This window comes from Tinamus guttatus, unplaced genomic scaffold, assembly GCF_059628265.1.
Source record: "Tinamus guttatus ecotype Peru unplaced genomic scaffold, ASM5962826v1 Tinamus_guttatus_pri_ptg000330l, whole genome shotgun sequence".
NCBI classification, from domain to species: Eukaryota; Metazoa; Chordata; class Aves; order Tinamiformes; family Tinamidae; genus Tinamus; species Tinamus guttatus.
In genome coordinates, this window is record NW_028288864.1 from 874,115 (window position 1) to 892,583 (window position 18,469).

General features: G+C 39.7%; 1 protein-coding gene across 1 annotated transcript; it reads right to left on the reverse strand.

Moving 5' to 3' along the window:
• Window positions 1-379: 379 nt before the first annotated feature.
• On the reverse strand, window positions 380-13,559 carry CCZ1 (CCZ1 vacuolar protein trafficking and biogenesis associated). Its single transcript, XM_010223224.2, has 15 exons — window positions 13,386-13,559; window positions 12,080-12,177; window positions 11,886-11,979; window positions 11,714-11,788; window positions 10,596-10,643; window positions 9,939-10,022; window positions 8,012-8,187; window positions 7,800-7,881; window positions 5,725-5,786; window positions 4,856-4,967; window positions 4,255-4,288; window positions 3,785-3,902; window positions 1,970-2,128; window positions 1,366-1,493; window positions 380-728 (listed from the first exon to the last, which is right to left on the reverse strand). Exons 1-15 carry the CDS (start codon window positions 13,482-13,484, stop codon window positions 673-675), a joined length of 1,425 nt encoding a protein of 474 aa, XP_010221526.2. The 5' UTR covers window positions 13,485-13,559; the 3' UTR covers window positions 380-672.
• Between the last annotated feature and the right edge of the window lie 4,910 nt (window positions 13,560-18,469).

The window sequence follows — 18,469 nt, forward strand, 5'->3', positions numbered from 1 at the left end:
TCAGTATCTCTTCTGGAATAGCCTTATTTATATTTGCTAAAAATGCCATCAGTGTCACAGCACTACAGCTATGAGATGGGATGTCAGTGGTGTCTGTCCCTCGCAAATAGTATTTGCTTAGACTGGTGCATAAGCTTTTTTTTTTTTTTTTCCTCTCCCCTCTGGTCTAGTGGTTTCAGTTAGGGATTACTTTTAAGTAAGTATTTGATAACAAATTCAACTAGACCTTTGAAGAAGAGGTTAAGCTAGAACACATGAAATTTGGTGTTAATCAGACATAGATCAGAGAACTTTTGTAACTAGCACTCTAGTTCCACCTAGTAAAAATTATTAGGAAGTCACAGTATGATGCAAATGAACACCGGGAAACAAAAAAAGATGCCCTTAAAAGTATAACAATTATTAGCTTTATTTTCCAATAAAATATTCACAGAACAAGATCAGAATGGAATGGTACAGATGATTTCAGACTGGTTTTAATTAGTTTGCAGATAAACATTTTTAATCTAAAAATTTTATGATCAGTTTACAGATTTTAGTAGAAATTTGATTTCTTACAAAGCAAGTATTGCTTTACTATTGTCATTATTCCAGTCAATAATATGACTAATAACTTTTCGTGTTGAACAAGTGTTTGATGTTGACTTCTTCAATTAATCAGCCCTTTACAGATCAATCCAAGAAGAAAATATTATTAAATTGTGTTGCACAAAGCTTCTTCACTTCTTCTGTTAAAAAGAAAAATTAAAGAAAGTCAATACACTATTTTACAAGAGCCAGTGCAAGAAAAACTCCTGGCATCACCAAGGGGAAGACAGTTAAATTCAGACCGAACAAAAACAAATTAAGCTTTATTTTTATTGAAAAAATCAGTCTATTTAAAAGTTTTTGCATCTTGAATCTCATTTGGACTTTTACTCAGAATAAATTGGCCTTGGAACAGCACTAGTAATTCCACAGTAATGGAATGAGGATTGCTAGCAGGAGAAAGATTATGTACAAATCACACACCCATGGATAACTGGCCCTCCCCCCAAAAACAAAACAAAGCAGCTCTGGCAGATGTAAATATACTCATCTCTTCCCTGTAATACACTTCATTAATTACTCCTAAATGAAACTCACAGAGTACTCTTCTATTATTTCAGGGAGGAAGAATGACTGATCAATAATTAAAAAGCTGCTGAATATTTATGTTGTTCTTTCATAGCAGCTGGAAGATGGACTCAAACCTTATGCAAAGTTACCTGGTCTATTATAGATCAGTTCCTCTTTAAATTTCTCATGACATGAAATTTATTACTTTTCCAGAGTGTGCATTTTGGTAGTAACTATAGTTATAGGATAATAAAGGCCACTCCTTACCATTAACTTCAATGAGGTTTGCATTTTTTTGATTCAAAATAACATACAGTTCTCGCTGGTCGGACTTTTTTCCAACTACCCAGTAATCACTCATTGCTTTCACAATAATTTCCTCATCTTCATCAGCTCTGAAAGAAGTTTCAGAAAGCAGGTATTAAGAACAGTGTCTCAAGAAGATGGCAGCAGCTTGGTCTCTAACAACGTGAGCTCTCCTGCTGGCTGTGAATAATCCAATCCTGATGGCAAGAAGAGCTGTGGTTGTGCCACACCAAAAAGAGTTCCTGAACTCACATGCAGGTCAGCAGAGCAGGATGAAGACCTCAAATCTTTTACAAGTATAGCAGCAGATGAGTAAATCGTTAACTTGTCCATCAGCCACTATCAATGTGGCCCAGCATTGTTATGTCACAGCCCAGTATTTTTTTTAAAAGGACAAGAAAAGTTTTGAATACACAGGGCAGACTCCTTTTTCAGCAAAAAGACCACCATTTTTCTTACAGACACTGAACAGAGTTCAGCAAACAAAAGGGGCATGGAAGACTAGTCATTTGAAAAAAGGTTATTGACAGATGGAGTTACACACTATTTAATAGTTAAGCATTACCTGGAGAAGTCACTGTTGATGTCACCAAGAATCTTCATGAGGTCAGGGTGGACAGATGCAAGCGATACACTGGGTGTCTTCCTCATGTGAATTGTACTCTTCTCTGCCAAGTTCATGTGATTGAAATAGATAAACTTAAACTGGGGCTCTTTCTCAGCACTAGAGAGAGGGGAAAAAAGACAAAAAAAAAAAAAAAAAAAAGACTTGCAAGCCTCGGAGATCCTGAAGCTGCCTTCACGCAGAAGAAACCAAGTGCTCTAAGACTTGTGGCAGGATCAGATTTCATTTTAAATATGGAAATGAAATTTAAAAAAGCAAGCATACAACAAGCTTTCCCCCTTCCTGGGACATAGGCATAAATAAAATAAGAAAAACAGCAGGGGAATCTAAGGGTCTTGTCCCACATCTGTGTAGTAGCCTGTTGATCATTTTAGTGAGCCATTTTGTCTCTGTCCCCTTCTTGTTTTCTTTCCCTGCCAGGCAGTACAGTCGTGCTTTGAACAGACAGTGAGTCTTTGATTAGTGAGGAATAATTTCAATCACATCTCTGACATGTTTGAGACAAAGAACTCTTCCTTGATCTAGGCAATAAAACTTTCCCCCATCATTTTTGTAGGCCAAATATGAGAATAGTTCCAAGCTTTTGCCTTACTCCTCCTCTATTTTCTCTTTTATTAAGGTAATATAAAATCTTTCACTTACAGCGGTAACATTGGTGAAAGCCTCAGAAAATTCATATTGGCAAAAACTGGTTATAGTATTTGGTATTTCAGGCTCTGTATTATTTAGAAGCAGAGAGATACTGCAATACACCCTAGCAAGCGACAAGATACCTTTGCTCTCTGTCACCCAAATACATTAGTGTCAAGAAACTGTATCATGTTTGCAGGACACCATGGCATTAAACTTTAAAAGAGTTAAAGCAGATAAAGTCAGTCTTATTTTTTATGTCACCTGTGACTTAATAAGTTTAATGATTTAGTAGAAAGACACAATTTCATTCTACTATACAACCTGCAGTTTTACCAATTTGGGGTGCTACAACCAAAGTCAGTTACAAGCTAACATCAGTATCTTCAGCATAGTTCCTCTTTGTTGTAATGTGTAACTGCTGTTATTGCTCCCCAACTGAAAAAATACATTGAAAAAAAAAAAGAGGAGATTTTGCTCCAGTTCAAAGTGAAGTAAATTCTCCAAAATATTAATGTCCTTTCTCATTTGACACTATACTAAGCAGCAATAAGGTAATGACTAAAAAAAACCCAAAGTTGTTTCTTCACCCATCATATACAGCAGCACTTCAGGAAGCAGAAATTTTGGATAAAAGCACTCAACTGTAGAGCTTGCATCACCTAAACTACTCAGAGAAGGCCCCTTTCAAGTTACTTGACAAAAGTTGTTCTAGTACCCAGAACAACTTCTGCACTTCCATCTACCACGTTCTTGCCACCATGTAACTTTGTGTGCAATCACAGTAATCTATAGAACTGATGATTTCCAAGAATGAGCTGGTTCAGTTCACATATGAAAGCAACAAACCCCAGAAGCTCCACCTGCTGTATCCGAGTACACCATCAACATTCATTTATAAGTTAACATGATCTACGTTGCTACTTCAGGGAGACCTGAATATGCAACAAAGGCACTTTATAAATGCTTAAGGTAGAGAAAGATAAATTAACATCATTTAAGGTGCACAGTTAACTCAGTACTTTCAATGTTTCGGCTCATGTTACTGTTATCTAAGCAGCTCATTAAAACTAATTTTAAGCACTTGATAAAGGACTGCAATAGGGAAGGAAGAGCAGTACAAACCCTGATATTCTTTTGTTGATATTGTATTGTTCACAGATGTCTGATGCTAACACAGTGAGTTGAGGCCCAACGATGCTGTCCAGTTTACGGCAAAACTCCAGTGTAGGTGGAATTGAAGCTACAGTGCAGTTAAGGAGAGACAGAGATGAGATTCCCCTCCAAGAGCAGGACTTTTTTTTTTTTCTCCTTCTTTCTTGTAGCTGCTTTCTTTAACCTTCTACAAGAGTCCTGGGACAAATTTCCCCTCAATTATAGCTACGCAGTTTGTAAATAAGCCAAAGGTTAACTGAAGCAGTATTTAGTCATTCTAGCATATATACACCCTAGAGCAGAACAAAAAGGATGCTAAAAGCATTCATGAAGAACAGGCTCAAATAAGAGAAATTTGAGCATTTTTAAAAAGAAATTTTATTAATAGCATTTTCTATTAGCTTGGTCTTCCCAAAGAAGTGATACTAATAGGTACTTACCATCAATCATAAAGCAGACAGCTGCACTCATAGCCTAGAACAAAAAAGTTAAAAGAACAGTTTTAACAGGTCACCTTAACTACACAAACACGTAACAGTACTTCAGTGAAGTCACAGACAAACAGTTAAGTTCAAAAATCTTGCTTAAAGCATTTCAATAGGAAAGTCTCTTAACTATCCTGTATTGTGCGGGATTGCAAAGATTATAAACTTCAGCCCAGTTAAGGATTTTAAGTTACAGGAGAAAGATTAAATTTGCTAAAATTGCAGGACAGTTGTTGCATTTAATTTAAAAAAAAAATCTTAGTTCCATTGATTAATGCAATACAAAGCCAGGTATGAAACCACTTAAAGCAATTGAAGGCTAGTACTTTATTTTGATAAAACATCTGCTTGCTTTGAAGAGGCTCCAGGAGTTGGGAGAAGAGGATTTGGCTTTTAAAGCGCTTGCTAGAAACTCTGAAGTTTTCCTTCTCTTTACTCTCAGTTGGTCCTATAGATACATCTTTTTATGCAATTCATACGTAATTCACAGCACTGTCTTCTTCATGGTATAGACATTTCTGATACAAGGAATAATCACAGAGAAAAGGTATAATACCTTATAAACAATTAAATGAAGCTCTTCGTAAGTGTCATCAGTGTTAACAAATATTTTGGGAAATCGGCATTTTGCTTCTGGATCATTAAGATTCAAAGGCCCCGTAAGAAACCTAGAAAAGAATCCAGTAGGTTAGAAATGATTAACTCTTGTACTTCAGAATTTCCGATTTAACGGATCTTCCTGAAACTAGCAATTGCAAGCATGAATATATTTGAATACAGAGAGCTATCCAGATAGGCACAGAGCTCCTCCTCCTCTTATATTCTCTCTCTTTCTACTCATAGGTTTTCAAAGAATTATTTACAGATAGGTTCCAAAAAGTTACAGGAACAGGATCAGAAAGCCCAAATTAAAGTAATACTAAGGAAATAAACTGCACAGATCATCAGGAGAACAAAAAAGCCCTTCAACACTTGAGGCACGACTTTCTTTGAAAAACCTTTTTGTGCTACAGGAAAATCAATAAGAAACAATAAGAGAAAGATGTCAAGAACCACCACATATTCAAAATAATGTTGCCCAGATGCTAAGTACTGAATCTGTCCCCCTTCATATAGCTGAGGACAGGTGAGGGAAAATCACTAGCCAGTGTCTTACTCCACTCTCTGAGGTGTCTGACTAAGAGGAAGCAACTGGAGCAGTGCTGAAATTTTCCATGCTGTACATTAAGAATAGCAGAAAACAGAAAAATGACATGCAGTAACTATAATGAAGCCTCCTCTTTCTTTTCCAGGGATCAAGTTCTGACAACTGTGCAGGCTTGGGGAGGAACTGTGTCTGGAGCATAAACCCAGAATAAATTCACTTCTCAAACATTTTCCCCTTGAGGGAAGCAGCCACAGATGATGACAGTTAATAAGAGCTACCTTCCGTAGTGCTGCAGATTTCCTGGCATTTCAGCACGTATTGGAGAATCTCTTCCTGCTAACTGAAGCACAAAAGAACAAGCATACACACAAAAAAAACTGCTTAGAGGTATGTTATGAACTGTCTATAAATTATATTCAAGGAGCTAATTGCAGGAAATACTATTCATCAAGATATATGCTGTTTGTGTAACATAAACAAATCTAAACTATAAAAAATACAGATAGAACTTGGCATTCTGATTTCATATTTATTAGTTTAACAACTTATTTATCCAGAAATAAAGCTAACTCCCCTTGGTCCTGTGGCTCTCCGGCTACACTTAGCTTTTGACTAAAGTTATTCATTAGCAGTAGTGAGTACAGTCAGTTCCGTGAAATAGGGAAATGTGTTCACTACAATATACTACACTACTGCTGGAGTAGTACACTAGAACTAGAGGAAACGGCCAGAAACTGAAGCATCAAAAGTTCCACAGGAACTTAAGGGAAAATTTCTTAACAGGGAGGGTGACAGAGCAGTGGAACAGGTTGCCAAGAGAGATTGTGGAGTCTCCTTCTCTGGAGATCTTCAAACCCGCTTGGACGCAGTCCTGTGCCACGTGCTCTAGGTGACCTTGCGTGTGCAGGGGGGTTGGACTAGATGATCTCTAGAGGTCCCTTCCAACCTTAGGCATTCTATGATTCTACACAGGTGTGAAACTGATGTATTCGAGTTCCTCAATGTGAGGCAGGCAAGACAGCTGCACTCATCGCATCTGCTCTGCACAAATCCCGTATTAGTAACACAGACAGTGTTTGAATGCTAAGATCACATGTTCAAGAGCAGAAGCACATGCCATGTTTCAATGTATTGAATGCATCATCTCACCGGCTAGCCACTTAGGCTAACAAAAAGCTCACTGAAAAAACTAGGTATATGTTTATGTGACCATCATCTTTTTAATTATCAGTTCTTCCACAGTAGTTTCCCCTGTTTTTATTTGCTTTACAGTGAGAATTAACTCAAACTGTTAGCATTACAAATGTAAACTGTATTACCATAGCTATCTGTGGGAATGATTCCTTTTCGTTATTAGCACTGAAGTTTATATTCTGAGGCAGAAAAAAAATCAAGTGAAACCTAAGGTTTCCTCTTCAATTATAAGCATCATAAAACTGCTATTTAAGCAGCTACACAAATAGATTATTGGAACAAAGGGCTTTCCCAGCTTCACCTTCATATGCTGGGCCAGCGATGGCTGCCACAAACAACCTAAATAGAATGGCCCTTCTCTGGGAGGCTCACTAAAAATATCTGTAGACGCTGATTCAGTTACGGGAGAAGGTCCTGTCAATAATGTTTTGTGATTTTTGAAATTCACTTCAAGCAGTGTGAAACCTGTCTTCAAACACCAAGTTGCTAGACAGAGGCTCTGAAGTCAATTACTAGGAATTCTTTACATTGCACAAATACCTAAGATGTATGTTGAAAATGATGTGTTTCATGCGTGCTTTACTAACCAGAAAAACAGTAGATAATTTAGTAAGTCAGGTTTAACATCTTACATGGCTTCAAACAGTAAAAATATACCCATCTTCAACAAACCAAATGCATATATTTTTAGATATTTTAAAATAACATTTTCATTAAAACAGTTTTCTCATGATGACAGAAGTGTATTAGAAAGGCATCTAGATCAATAGCTTATTTCAATCCTACTGTCCATTAGTAATAAATGATTCAGTTCTCTAGACAACGCAGCCTTTAACCGTTTTTGTAGGCCTTTTCCAAAGGCGAGAGTTAAGTCAATATGTAATATTCACTGAAGTTTTTTCAGGTGGTCTTCACTGTTGGTATAGGCAATCATCAGGAATTAACCTTGAGTAAAGTCCCTATCACCATCCCATACTCAAATTACCAGAAGAATTCATACTCTAAATGATTGGTACAAATATTACTGAGTTCAGTTAAGCGCTCCAAAAGCAATAAGTTTCACACACCTATACTTTTAAGTCTAAAGGAGGAGGGGAAAAATAGATACTGCTCTTTGATATTTTAGAGCTGTTTAAAAAGCAAAACAAAAAAATCATACCTCAGGCTCCATGTGCCTGGGGAACAGGGATGTTGTGAGATACTTGTACAGAATTCTCATGTCATCTTGTTCCAGTCCACTCCTACAACATCAAGGAGAGACAGAAATGAGCATGAACTTGGAAGCTCTTACATTATTTCAGCTTTGCTATTATGGCACATATTTATAAGATAAGAAATTAAAGACATAGAAAAAAATATGGAAGCACCTACCAAATAAGCTGGTCATTGTAGAGAAATGCAGTATACTTCACTATGTTCAGGCTTTCCTCCATTCTGTTAATAAATGACTGAATTTTTAAGTAAGTCATTTTATCCAATGGAAAGAAGCTGATTCCACAAAACACATCCAGCAGGTCACAAGACTGTAAATGCAGTGTCTGCAAGTACTAAGAGAATAACGACAGTTGTTTTTTTTTAAATTTAGAAAACTTCAAATGTGTAGATTTAAATGAGAAATTTGACATGAATCCCCTGCAATTGAGTCTAACAATTCAAGGATGCCTTCCAGTTCTGCATGTATGAAGTGCTCCTTCACTGGAATGTTTGCCCGTGGTTCCTGGTAGTTTCTATTATTTAATCATGGTGGTAACAGGCTTGCTCAAGATCTTTTGCATGTATAAGAAAGAAGAGTCTTAGTAATATTGAATTTCTTAAGTAATTCTATAAAAGGATTAGCACATAGGTAAATCCATTAACGTTCAATGTGCAGAGAAAAAGATCCATTTTTAATATTTTGTATTTTAAGTTCTACCATCAAACACTCAGCTCTGTGAAAGATGAATTATCACACAGCTCCCTCTAGAGACAGCTGTGTAGTCATTTCATATTTCTGAAAACAAGTGATAAGGCAACTGTCCTATTTTTGAACTGTGCACAGTATTATCATACCAAACTAACAGGAAAAAAGCCAAAAAAAAATCATAAGGTAGTGTAGATAGAACAAGTTACTTCTTAAATTAACTCATTACAAAATTATTCATATATGAAGTAAAAAAAAAAGCCTTCCATCCAACACACGCATTCAACACCAATAAGATCTATCTATTCAGCTTTGTAGAATAATTTTAATAGCTTTAAATAGCTACAGCCTATTGAATTCGAAACTGAATAGGAACATCCTCAGCCACATTTACATGTTTGCAATACTTACAGATGGACAACATGACAAGTGCTTGTCACAGAGTTTATACCCTAAGGCTCATTTCCTGCAAGAGGCTCAGTGCAGTCCAAGCCTGGCATAAGGAGGCAGGCAATTCATTCAGGAGGGTCATAACCGACTGGCTTGCCCAACCAAACCTTCTAAGCACTTCTGATTCCCCGGTGAAAAAGAGAAACAGCTTTTGCTTGGATTTGTTCTGCTGTACAAACCTACAGCAATTTCCAGTTTATCTTCAGCAGGAACTTTAAAGAAAAGCAGTGCTTTAAAGAACAAAAATCTATTGCTTCCCTTTTTGTCAGGGTCCATTTTTGAACTCAGCATAGGCAGAAGTATATACCAGCTAACTAGACAAGCACTCATGACAATAGTGTTCATTCTAGAGCTACATGGGTCTTAACAAAAATCCCAGAAGAAGGCTGTCCTAAAAATCAGACTGAATTGTACTTTTATTTACACTGAAACGATATTAAGTCCATTTTATTAGTCAAAAAAAATTGGCATACAAGTTGTGGAATCTACACTCTTGGATATATTCAAGACTCAACTGGAAAAACCCTATACAACCTAATTTAGTTTTAGACTAACATGCCTTCTCAAGATTCCTTCCAACCTGAATGACTCTATGATTTGGTAACAGTTACTCAAATTAGTCTGTTCAGAATACCATCACACTCACCAATTAAATGTGCAATTTTCAAAGAACAGGCATGGTTCCATCAGAAAAAAAGATATCCAGTGGCTAAGCTGTTCCACCAAGCTAATAACTATGTTTTTAGTTCAGTGCCTTTTAAGGAATCTGCCATGCTAGTAGGAAGCAGGAAGTATTTGAAAAAAATGAGCAATCAGGACTTTTGCTACGCTACTACATCTTTTCCATTGTGCATATTTTAGAATCACACTGCAGGCAGTGAGAGAAGTGCTTGCAATTTATTTCCAAAGCAGTAGCACACAGTATGTACCTGAATCATGAGATCTTACCCGATGGAAGAATTTCTCTAGTCTCTCCTTTAAAACTTTTACACCTCCATCTTCCATGGCTTTCAGGAATGTGCCATTGAAAAGCTTAAAAAAAAAAAAAAGTTGGGTAATCAGTTACACTGATTTCTTGTAACTCAATTACAAATATAATTAGATTATAGCTCATCTCCCAGTACCTTAACTCTGCATAATTAGTCTTTATTGAAAAAGCCTCTTTCGGGCTTACATAGTCCAAGTACATATGGGAGTAATGGCAGAATTAGATAGAAAAAGCAGCAGCACACTACAATTAGAGAAATTAAATCTGCATTGCTGAAACCATCTTATGCTCTTGCTTGATAAAATTGATGGCCTTTGTCCAATATTGTTTCTCCAATAGGTAGGGCATAATGCCATCAGAATCGTATGCTTATTATTCTAAAAGCACATTAAAGAGGAAACCAGTGAAATTAGAAAGGTCTTATTTTTGCAGTGGGTTAGTGAAATAGCACTGGCAACTGAGAAAGCCTTATCTCTTCTATCACCATGATTACAGCTGCAGAAAGAGAACAGATAAGCATCTCAAAGCAATTATGAGCCTGCACATCCAAATGGTACTGTGAAGCTCTCTCTTCTCACGAAAAAAGGAGCCTCTGCATGATCATTCATTAACTGTACCTTGTACATGCTGTAGCACTGCTGCAAGACCGAACTATAAACCTTGTCCTGTAAAAATTAGAGCAGGACATTAAAATGAGATTTCAAATGTTTTGACTGAGCTACACATAATACATGTTGCCAAAAAAATGCATGCACAAAAATTTGAGAAATCAATCTCTAAAACGATAAATAATATTTTCAATCAGCATCTAGGATTTTTTTCATACTTACAAAGGATTATTTGAACAAATTCCACCCCCCCTTTCTCTTACATTTAATACCAAAAGCTTTATCAACTCATGTACAAAATATCTGTTACAAACAATGCAGTTCCCTAAGCACTGTGGTCAGAAAGAAGTTGACATTCGTTGAACGGCTTCCTCTTCATGCAGTTCTAAGGCCAGAGGAGGTGGGACACTAGAACAAGTTGTTTTTTGGCTGGGATCTTAAATCAGATGAAAGAAGGCAGTTTTTTTTTTTTTTGTTTCTTTGGGAAAACAGAGGAACTACAACAACAATCCTTTTCATTAAGCACAACAGAGGAACAGAACTTAGTGCACACGCTGCAGCGAACAGAAGCAGCATAAGTGACTGGATTTTTAAATGTTACTTAACACGACCAGTTATGTTCCCAGAACACAATCAAACTGACAGAACGATCCTGCACTTCGGACAAGAAATCTCCTGACAGCTGTAGGCTCTTTCACTTCCCAGACTGTCAGTGAAGATTGCCAGTACTCTTAAGAAAGTAAGATCATACACTGTACATCAACATAAGAGAAATAGATGTAAAATTTTACAGGAACTTTATTAAGCAAAGACATCTGAAGTTATATTGGTCTATTCCAGACAAAAAGCCTTGCAGCAGTATATTTCACTACTGTCTATTAGGCCGTCTTGAACTGCTATCTGGATAATTCTCTTACTCTCTTCTTCAAGCTTTACTGCAAGCTAATTTGCCCCAGGCCTTTACCCATTTGAGGCCATATATATTTTATTATCTCAATTTGGCAACAGCTAAAGTAGAATCAAACTGAAGGTTACTTCTGATGGTACTCTTAAAATACAATAAAATCAATTTAAAAAAAGGAGAGAGAGAGAGAGAGAGAGACTGGAAAATAAGAAATTAGTATTACCAGTAATTCTTCTTCCTGATATTCATAGACTGGCTTTCCATCCTTATGTTTTTCTATTATGGGGTTTCGTACAACCTAGAAAGTGGAACAAGCTGGTATTAGACAATGCAGAATGCATTGAGAACATTCTGAAATCATGTTTTAGAAATATGCATATCATGTGCATAAGTACCATGACCATCCAGAAGTTTTCTTCAGGTTCATGGAAAAACTGTCTATTCTTCTGTGTATGTAGGGATTTTGCAGGTTTTGTTGGACTAAAGGTCCTGGAAAGAAAACATTATATATACACAAAGTAAATGATTGGCAAATTCTAAAAGATGGTGTTTGTGCTAATTTGATGAGCCATACAATCATAATTTATACCTTGTAAATTGTACTATAGCTTCGCATAGTCCCACATTTCTAATTTTTTCATTCTTTTCTACTTCATTTGGGTGATAGAAGAGAATCTTCTTTTCTTCCTAGAATTTGAAGTAATGCATTTCAACAGAATCAGAATTAAAGAACACATAGTTCATGTTTGTTTTTAACTTTAACCCCTTAATTTCCTAGGCAGATTTTTATCTTATATTCCAAACATGCTTCTGCAGTAATGGATAAGAGACATGATTTAAAGTACTTTAACAGTCACCCCAAAAGACTGCAAAATGCTTTATAAATGCCAAGGCAATTAAAAATCACAGGCCAGAAGTGCTTCGCATCTAGTTCAAAGTGGAACTAGCTTCAAAGCCAGCTCAGATTGCCCTAGGCCTTGCTCGGTCATGCTTCCAGTGAATCTCCAAGGATGGAGACTCCATAGCCTCCATGGGCCAATCCCGTGCTTGACCACTGCACCATGAAGAATTTCTCCTTCCAGCTCATTGGAATTTCCCTTGCTGCAACCTCTGCCCATTTTGCACCCGTGAGAAGAACCTGGCTGCACCACCTCCACAACCACACTCACCACATTAGGTGAGCGAAGGCACCATCAGCTCTCTCATGAGCCTTCCCCTTGTGGCTGCACAAACCCAATGCTCTCACCCTCTTCTTGCGCATCACGTGTCGTGGCCCCATCACCGACTCGGTGGCCCTGTCTCCCCTGGGCTTGCTTAAGTACCGGCCCTATGCTGGGAAGCCCAAAACCCAACAGTACCTACAGTCTTGTAAGGGCTGAGCAGAGGGGAGCAAGCCCTTTGCTCGACCTGCCTGCTGCTGTAACACGGCACGGCCCAGCTGTCACCGCCACAGGACACGCTGCTGCTTCACGCACAACCCCACATGCCCGGCGCTCCCAGGTCCTTCTGGGCAGGGCACCCAGCACCCCCAGCTCAGGAACATCCCCCCCAAGCGCAGCACGAGCCGCTGCCTGGGCTGAAGCTCTCCGGGCCCCGGCAGCTCCCATCTCCTGCTGCTGAGAGCCCCAGCGTGCCAACAGCTGCCTGCAGCTGGAGAGGGGGGCGCCCCTGCGAATTTACTGCAGTTTCGTTCTATCCCACAATCCAGGATATTCAAAACACATAGCAATACACTCGCTTTAATGCTGCTCTGTGCAAAACCAGGTTACCACACGAGCCATGCAATGTACGACTATCTAAAAGCGAAGATGCCCGGCAGCTGCGGCCGCCTACAAACCGCTTCGGAGCCTCCCGCAGCCCTCCCGACCCCGGGCCGCGGCGCGAGGCGCCGGTACCTCTCCCTCTTTGGGCCCCAGCTTGGGGTTGTAAATGAAGAAGCTGAGCAGGACGGGAGCGAGCTGCTTCTCCTGGCCGCCTGCCGCCGCCGCCGCCATGCTGGGCCTGGGGCCGGCAGCCGCCACACACCGTGGGCAGCAGCCCCGGGCCCTGCGCCGCCGCCGGCCCCCGCAGCGCTTCCGCCTTCCCCTCGCGGCCCGGAAGAGCCGCCGCGGCGCTGGCCGGGAGCGGCTCCCGGCGCCCTGCAGCGCCCCCCGCGGGCGCGGCGCGGAACGGCGGGGCCCGCGCAGCCCCGGGCCGCTCCGGGAGCGGGGGCTGCTCCAGGGGCGCTCTGGTCCCCGCTCTGGTGGCCCCGCTGATGGGGGACAAGTCGCCCGTTGCTTGGAAGGCGCTCGGGTACCTGTGATCAAAACACCCCTTCTCCGAGGAGTCAACAGTGCCATTATGCTCCCCTGTGCTCCACCTCGAGATGGCAGAGTAGAAAGGCTGTATTCCTATGGGCAAAATCCAAGGAGAGCTACAGGTGTGAAAATCTTGAAGGAAATGTCACCCCCACATCACTTAGTGCAGGTAATCGTTTCTCCATAAATAGACACGTTAAATGTATGCTGGCCTTTTCTTCTTTCTGGTCTGGTGCACTTTAAATTAGTCATACTTAACTAGTAACATACAGGAAAAGCTCTTTTGTCACTTTTAATTCCCGCAGAATTCAATGGAAGCTAATATCTAAGTAAAAACAGGTACTTAGCAAGGGATATAAAAAGATGCAGGACCCTTTCCTATAGGAATACAAAGCTTAGGAATTAGCAGCTAAAAATGTAATCAGCGGGTTTTTTTTTTTTTCCCACATGATTATTTGGAAAAATAAGCTTCCTTAAAGCTTACTTAAAGTATGTCAGAATAAGTCTGAAAGAAAGGGCTATTTTCCTGTGTATTTTATAGCTTATATTTGGTGCTATTTCAGTGCACCACATGGCACTGCTCAGAGCAGTGCGATTCCAGGCAGTTCTGCACCCCAAAAGCAAGTGGCGTAAAAAAAAACACCCGAGTGCTATTTCCCTGGGCCAGGAGGGTTGATGTGCAGGTCTCCCTCATGCCCTGCCATGATGCTGCAGTTGTAAAACCCAGTTTAACCCCCCCTCTTCAGCCAGGGCCTGCGCTAACCTGCACAGGGCCTGGCCTCACCCTCCTCTTCTAGGTCACTGACAGCTCTAAGGCACACTCTGTTCCTCACTGGGGCCATCAGCAACCCATGCCTCAGATGACCTGAAGGGAGTGAAGGTGTTGTCTCCTGTGGGGCAAAAAAGGCACAAAATGGAGGAGGCTGTCTCTTAGGAGGGAAAAAGATGTGCAAAATGGAGGGAGCTGCTTCTTGTGAGTCAAAAGGCACAAAATGGAGGAGGTTGTCTCTTAGGAGGGAAAAAGAGGTGTAAAATGGAGGGAGCTGCTTCCTGTGAGGAAAAAGAGGCACAAAATAGAGGTGGATGCCACTTGTGAGGAAAAAAGAGGAGCAAAATGGAGGGAGCTGGCTCTCATGAGGAAAAAGAGGTACAAAATGGAGGGGGCTGTCTCCTGTGAGGAAAAAGGCACAAAATGGAGGCAGATGCCTCTTATGAGGCTGTAGAGGCATGAAATGGAGGCGCAAGCTGTCTGTGAGGTGTGGTGTAGCAGCAAGGAGGGTGGCATGTGCAGGCCTGCCAAGGCTCGCCTGAGGTGGAGAATGAATAAGTGAATTTCTATTAACCTGTGTGCGTATTGCCCAGGCATCCTTTCGCTGTGTGCAGGTTTCACTGCCAGCTGACAGGTCACCTTTCATGACCACGCTTGTGGGGTCTAACCCAAACCTCTCAAGACCTGAGGAGATCCTCACAATGTGCTGAGCTGTAGCAGCAGACCCAGCGCTTCTAGTCAGTGCCAGCAGAGTCTTAAATAGCTGTAGGAAATGTTTCCAAAGCTTCAGGAGGAGTCTGATTTCTAATTTAATGTAAGTGTTGCAGAGGGGCCAGGACTGGAGGTGACCTGCCTCTGTGCAAGCGTGAGGAAGGAGGGTGAGGAAAGCCCTTGTGTCCCCAGGGCTTCCCAAAGCCCTGGGTGAATGAGGATCAGGCCACGCGTGTCTGGGTGAGGCATCCAGAATGGTCTAATTCCAGCTTCCAATCCTGCGGCTGTGAGGATTCAGATAAGCCATTGAGATTTATGATCTGTCCATTTGAAGGCTTTGACACAGATGAGAGTTTCTGAGAACATCCAGTTAGTACTGAATATATTAAAAGAAAAAAGGAAAGCCTATCTTCCCCCCCAGTATATACTACAGGTAGTGATAATCAGGACCAGAGGGGGAAATTAGTTTATACTACTCGCTTAAAACATGGAAATTTTTCAAGTTGGTGGTGATAGTCATTTTTTTGTTATTTTTTTTCCCAAATAATTAATAAAGCTGTAGTGACAGTAGATTTTGGCTTGTGTAGGGATAATCCTTTGGATCTGTGTTAGTACAGGATGTAATACGGCTGAGATCATGGTCTATGACTGGATAGCTATTTACTGCTATAATAAAAATACTCTTGCAAGGGCTATATTGCGGAGGCATGGACGGTGGATACTTAGTTAATTGGCGATTGCTAAGGAAGGTGTTTACATGCCAGTTTCCCTAGGAAGGGAAATTATGCACGTGGAGTTTGCTAAAATAAAATATCTCCCAATGCAATCTCATCTGTAACTTGACACCTTTTTTAGTGGACCCACTAGTGAGGATCTACAAAGACTATGTGATAATAGATTCATCTAATTTAAATTATTACTTCTCTAATGCACATATTAACAGGGCAGGAAGAAACTTCGATTGTGGTTCCGATTTCATCCCATCTTCTTAATTGTATGTGCAGTAACACCACACCTTGACATTTGCAAAGTGACATCAGATCACCCTGAGTTTGAAATGTGATTCCCAGCCAACGATTACATAAAATTAAACTGCTGCATAAGTTTAAAAGTTGCATTTGAAATTTGACAGGATACATCAAGAGACAAATAATTAAGAACATCATTAGTGCTTTCCAGTTTATTAAAAGAATAAGTTGGAATAAAAAAGAAAAATGTCTTCGTCACTGTGTAGTCATACTTTCTTGTTTGTTGACTGTTCATAGGTACTATTTTGAGCATTTCCATCAGCTGCATAGTAGCAGACTTAACAAAAAGGTAAACTATAAATCACTCTGGGTGTTAGAGCTGACAGCTGTAAATAAATAGAGCTGACAGATCAAATAGCTGTTCTTTGACAGTATGTGGTCTAAATGTGTTAACGAATGTGTGGACTCAGCAGTTTGGGATTAGTTTAGCAAATAAATCACAAAGTAGTGCTGTGATCCAGCAAAAAGGCACAATGCCTGTGTATCCCCAGTATGCATTGTTGTTAATATTGGAAGAGGCCAGTGTAGTGCTATGTGAAAATACAATTTTGCCTCTGGTTGCAGGGTCCTGGCTGTAAGAGTGAGAGCATCATTCATCTTACCCAGATTTGCCCTTAGTGAGATGTCAAGGAATGCAAGCAAATTTTGAGTGCTTGGTGAGTAGAGATGATTTATATACTTGGCAGAATCAAAGAGTTTATAACAGAAGGTAGTAATTTTACATTAGTTTGGGTTATAGTAATGGTATAGCATTACTGAATAGCATACTGAACTTGAGATATATGTGAAATTTTCAATGTTTTGATTTACTGTGTGCCTAGACATGAAAGAAAAATTGGCAGCAGACAATGAGAAAGAGCCTGGGCAAATAAAGGAATTTCAGCTCTGAAGCAGCGATACGTTGGATGTCGCAGATAAAATATCTATTAGAACAAGTGGATGTTCTAATAATTTTTCTTATTTAGTGCTTTTCATTCGTATCCTACAATAATAAATTCGCAATAATCAGCTGTAAAGAAGCAATTGAGACGTATTTTGAATTGGTAATGTTGACCAGGATAATTCTAAAGTCATTGCATACAAATCTGGTAATACTAATAAAATAAAAATAAAGCTCGTATGGTAGCACAATTACTAAGAAATTCTTCCCTTGTCTTCTTTATCCTTGCGCCTTTATTGTACTTAAGTCTTGTAGTTTGGCTATATTACAGGAGCTTCTGGTGCATATAACTGATACAGTCTTCTGTTTGGGTGAGAAAGGCAGTTCTGATGATTCTCTCTAAAATTTGTTGTGGACTGGGGCACTGTTTGGTTCTTCTGTCAACCTACTGTCCAGTGACCTGCTCTACTAAATGTGTAGTGTTCTCCACCTTAGTGGAGAATAATGGGATTTTTACTTTGCCTGTAAGTTCCTTTGCATAAGCCTAGGGTGCAAAGGCTGAGACACTAAGAGGAGATAGAGGTGCAGAGGTAGAAGCAGCTGGAAAAATTTTATTTTATGTGCATTTGCTGCCTAATGTAATATGATTAGTCAAGGTCAGGACACTTAATTGTCAGTGAAATGGAGAACAGGTTTGTTTGTTGCTTACATGTGAACTAGTCCAAGACCCTTCTGTCATCAGCCTGGTTCCATTGCCAAGAACACGCTTTATTTCTTGTGAATATCCCATGACATCCATCTTATGCTATGAACACCCCTACAGGCCAGATCCTCAGCTTGCGTAACTCCCTTCTGTAAGTCATTGAATCTCTGGTGCTTTATGCTTATGCTACCTGCTTTATGCCAGGTAGGCATGTTTCTTAATGTTGAGAAGTATCTTATTAATCAAATTCAAGGTTCATATTTTATCAGCTTGTGTTAGTATTGTTACTACAATAAGAAAAAAAAATGTGGTGACCTTATGAAATTTTCATATTTGTACAAACTGCCAAGTGTACAAACAAGCAAATGAAGCTGCCTGAAAAAAAATCTGGGACAAAAAATATGTTTTCAACCTTCAGCTGCTAAGAATTTTGAGTTCATCTATGTATGTTAGTTTAAAAGGCATTTGATGATTTTTGACTGGTACTCCTTTACTCTTCTCCCAAAAGAGATGGCTGCAGAGAAGGGGTAGAATAAAAAGGTGGATCATTATAGAATTCGTAGCGGTGTTGCTGCCTAGGCTATTTTAGAT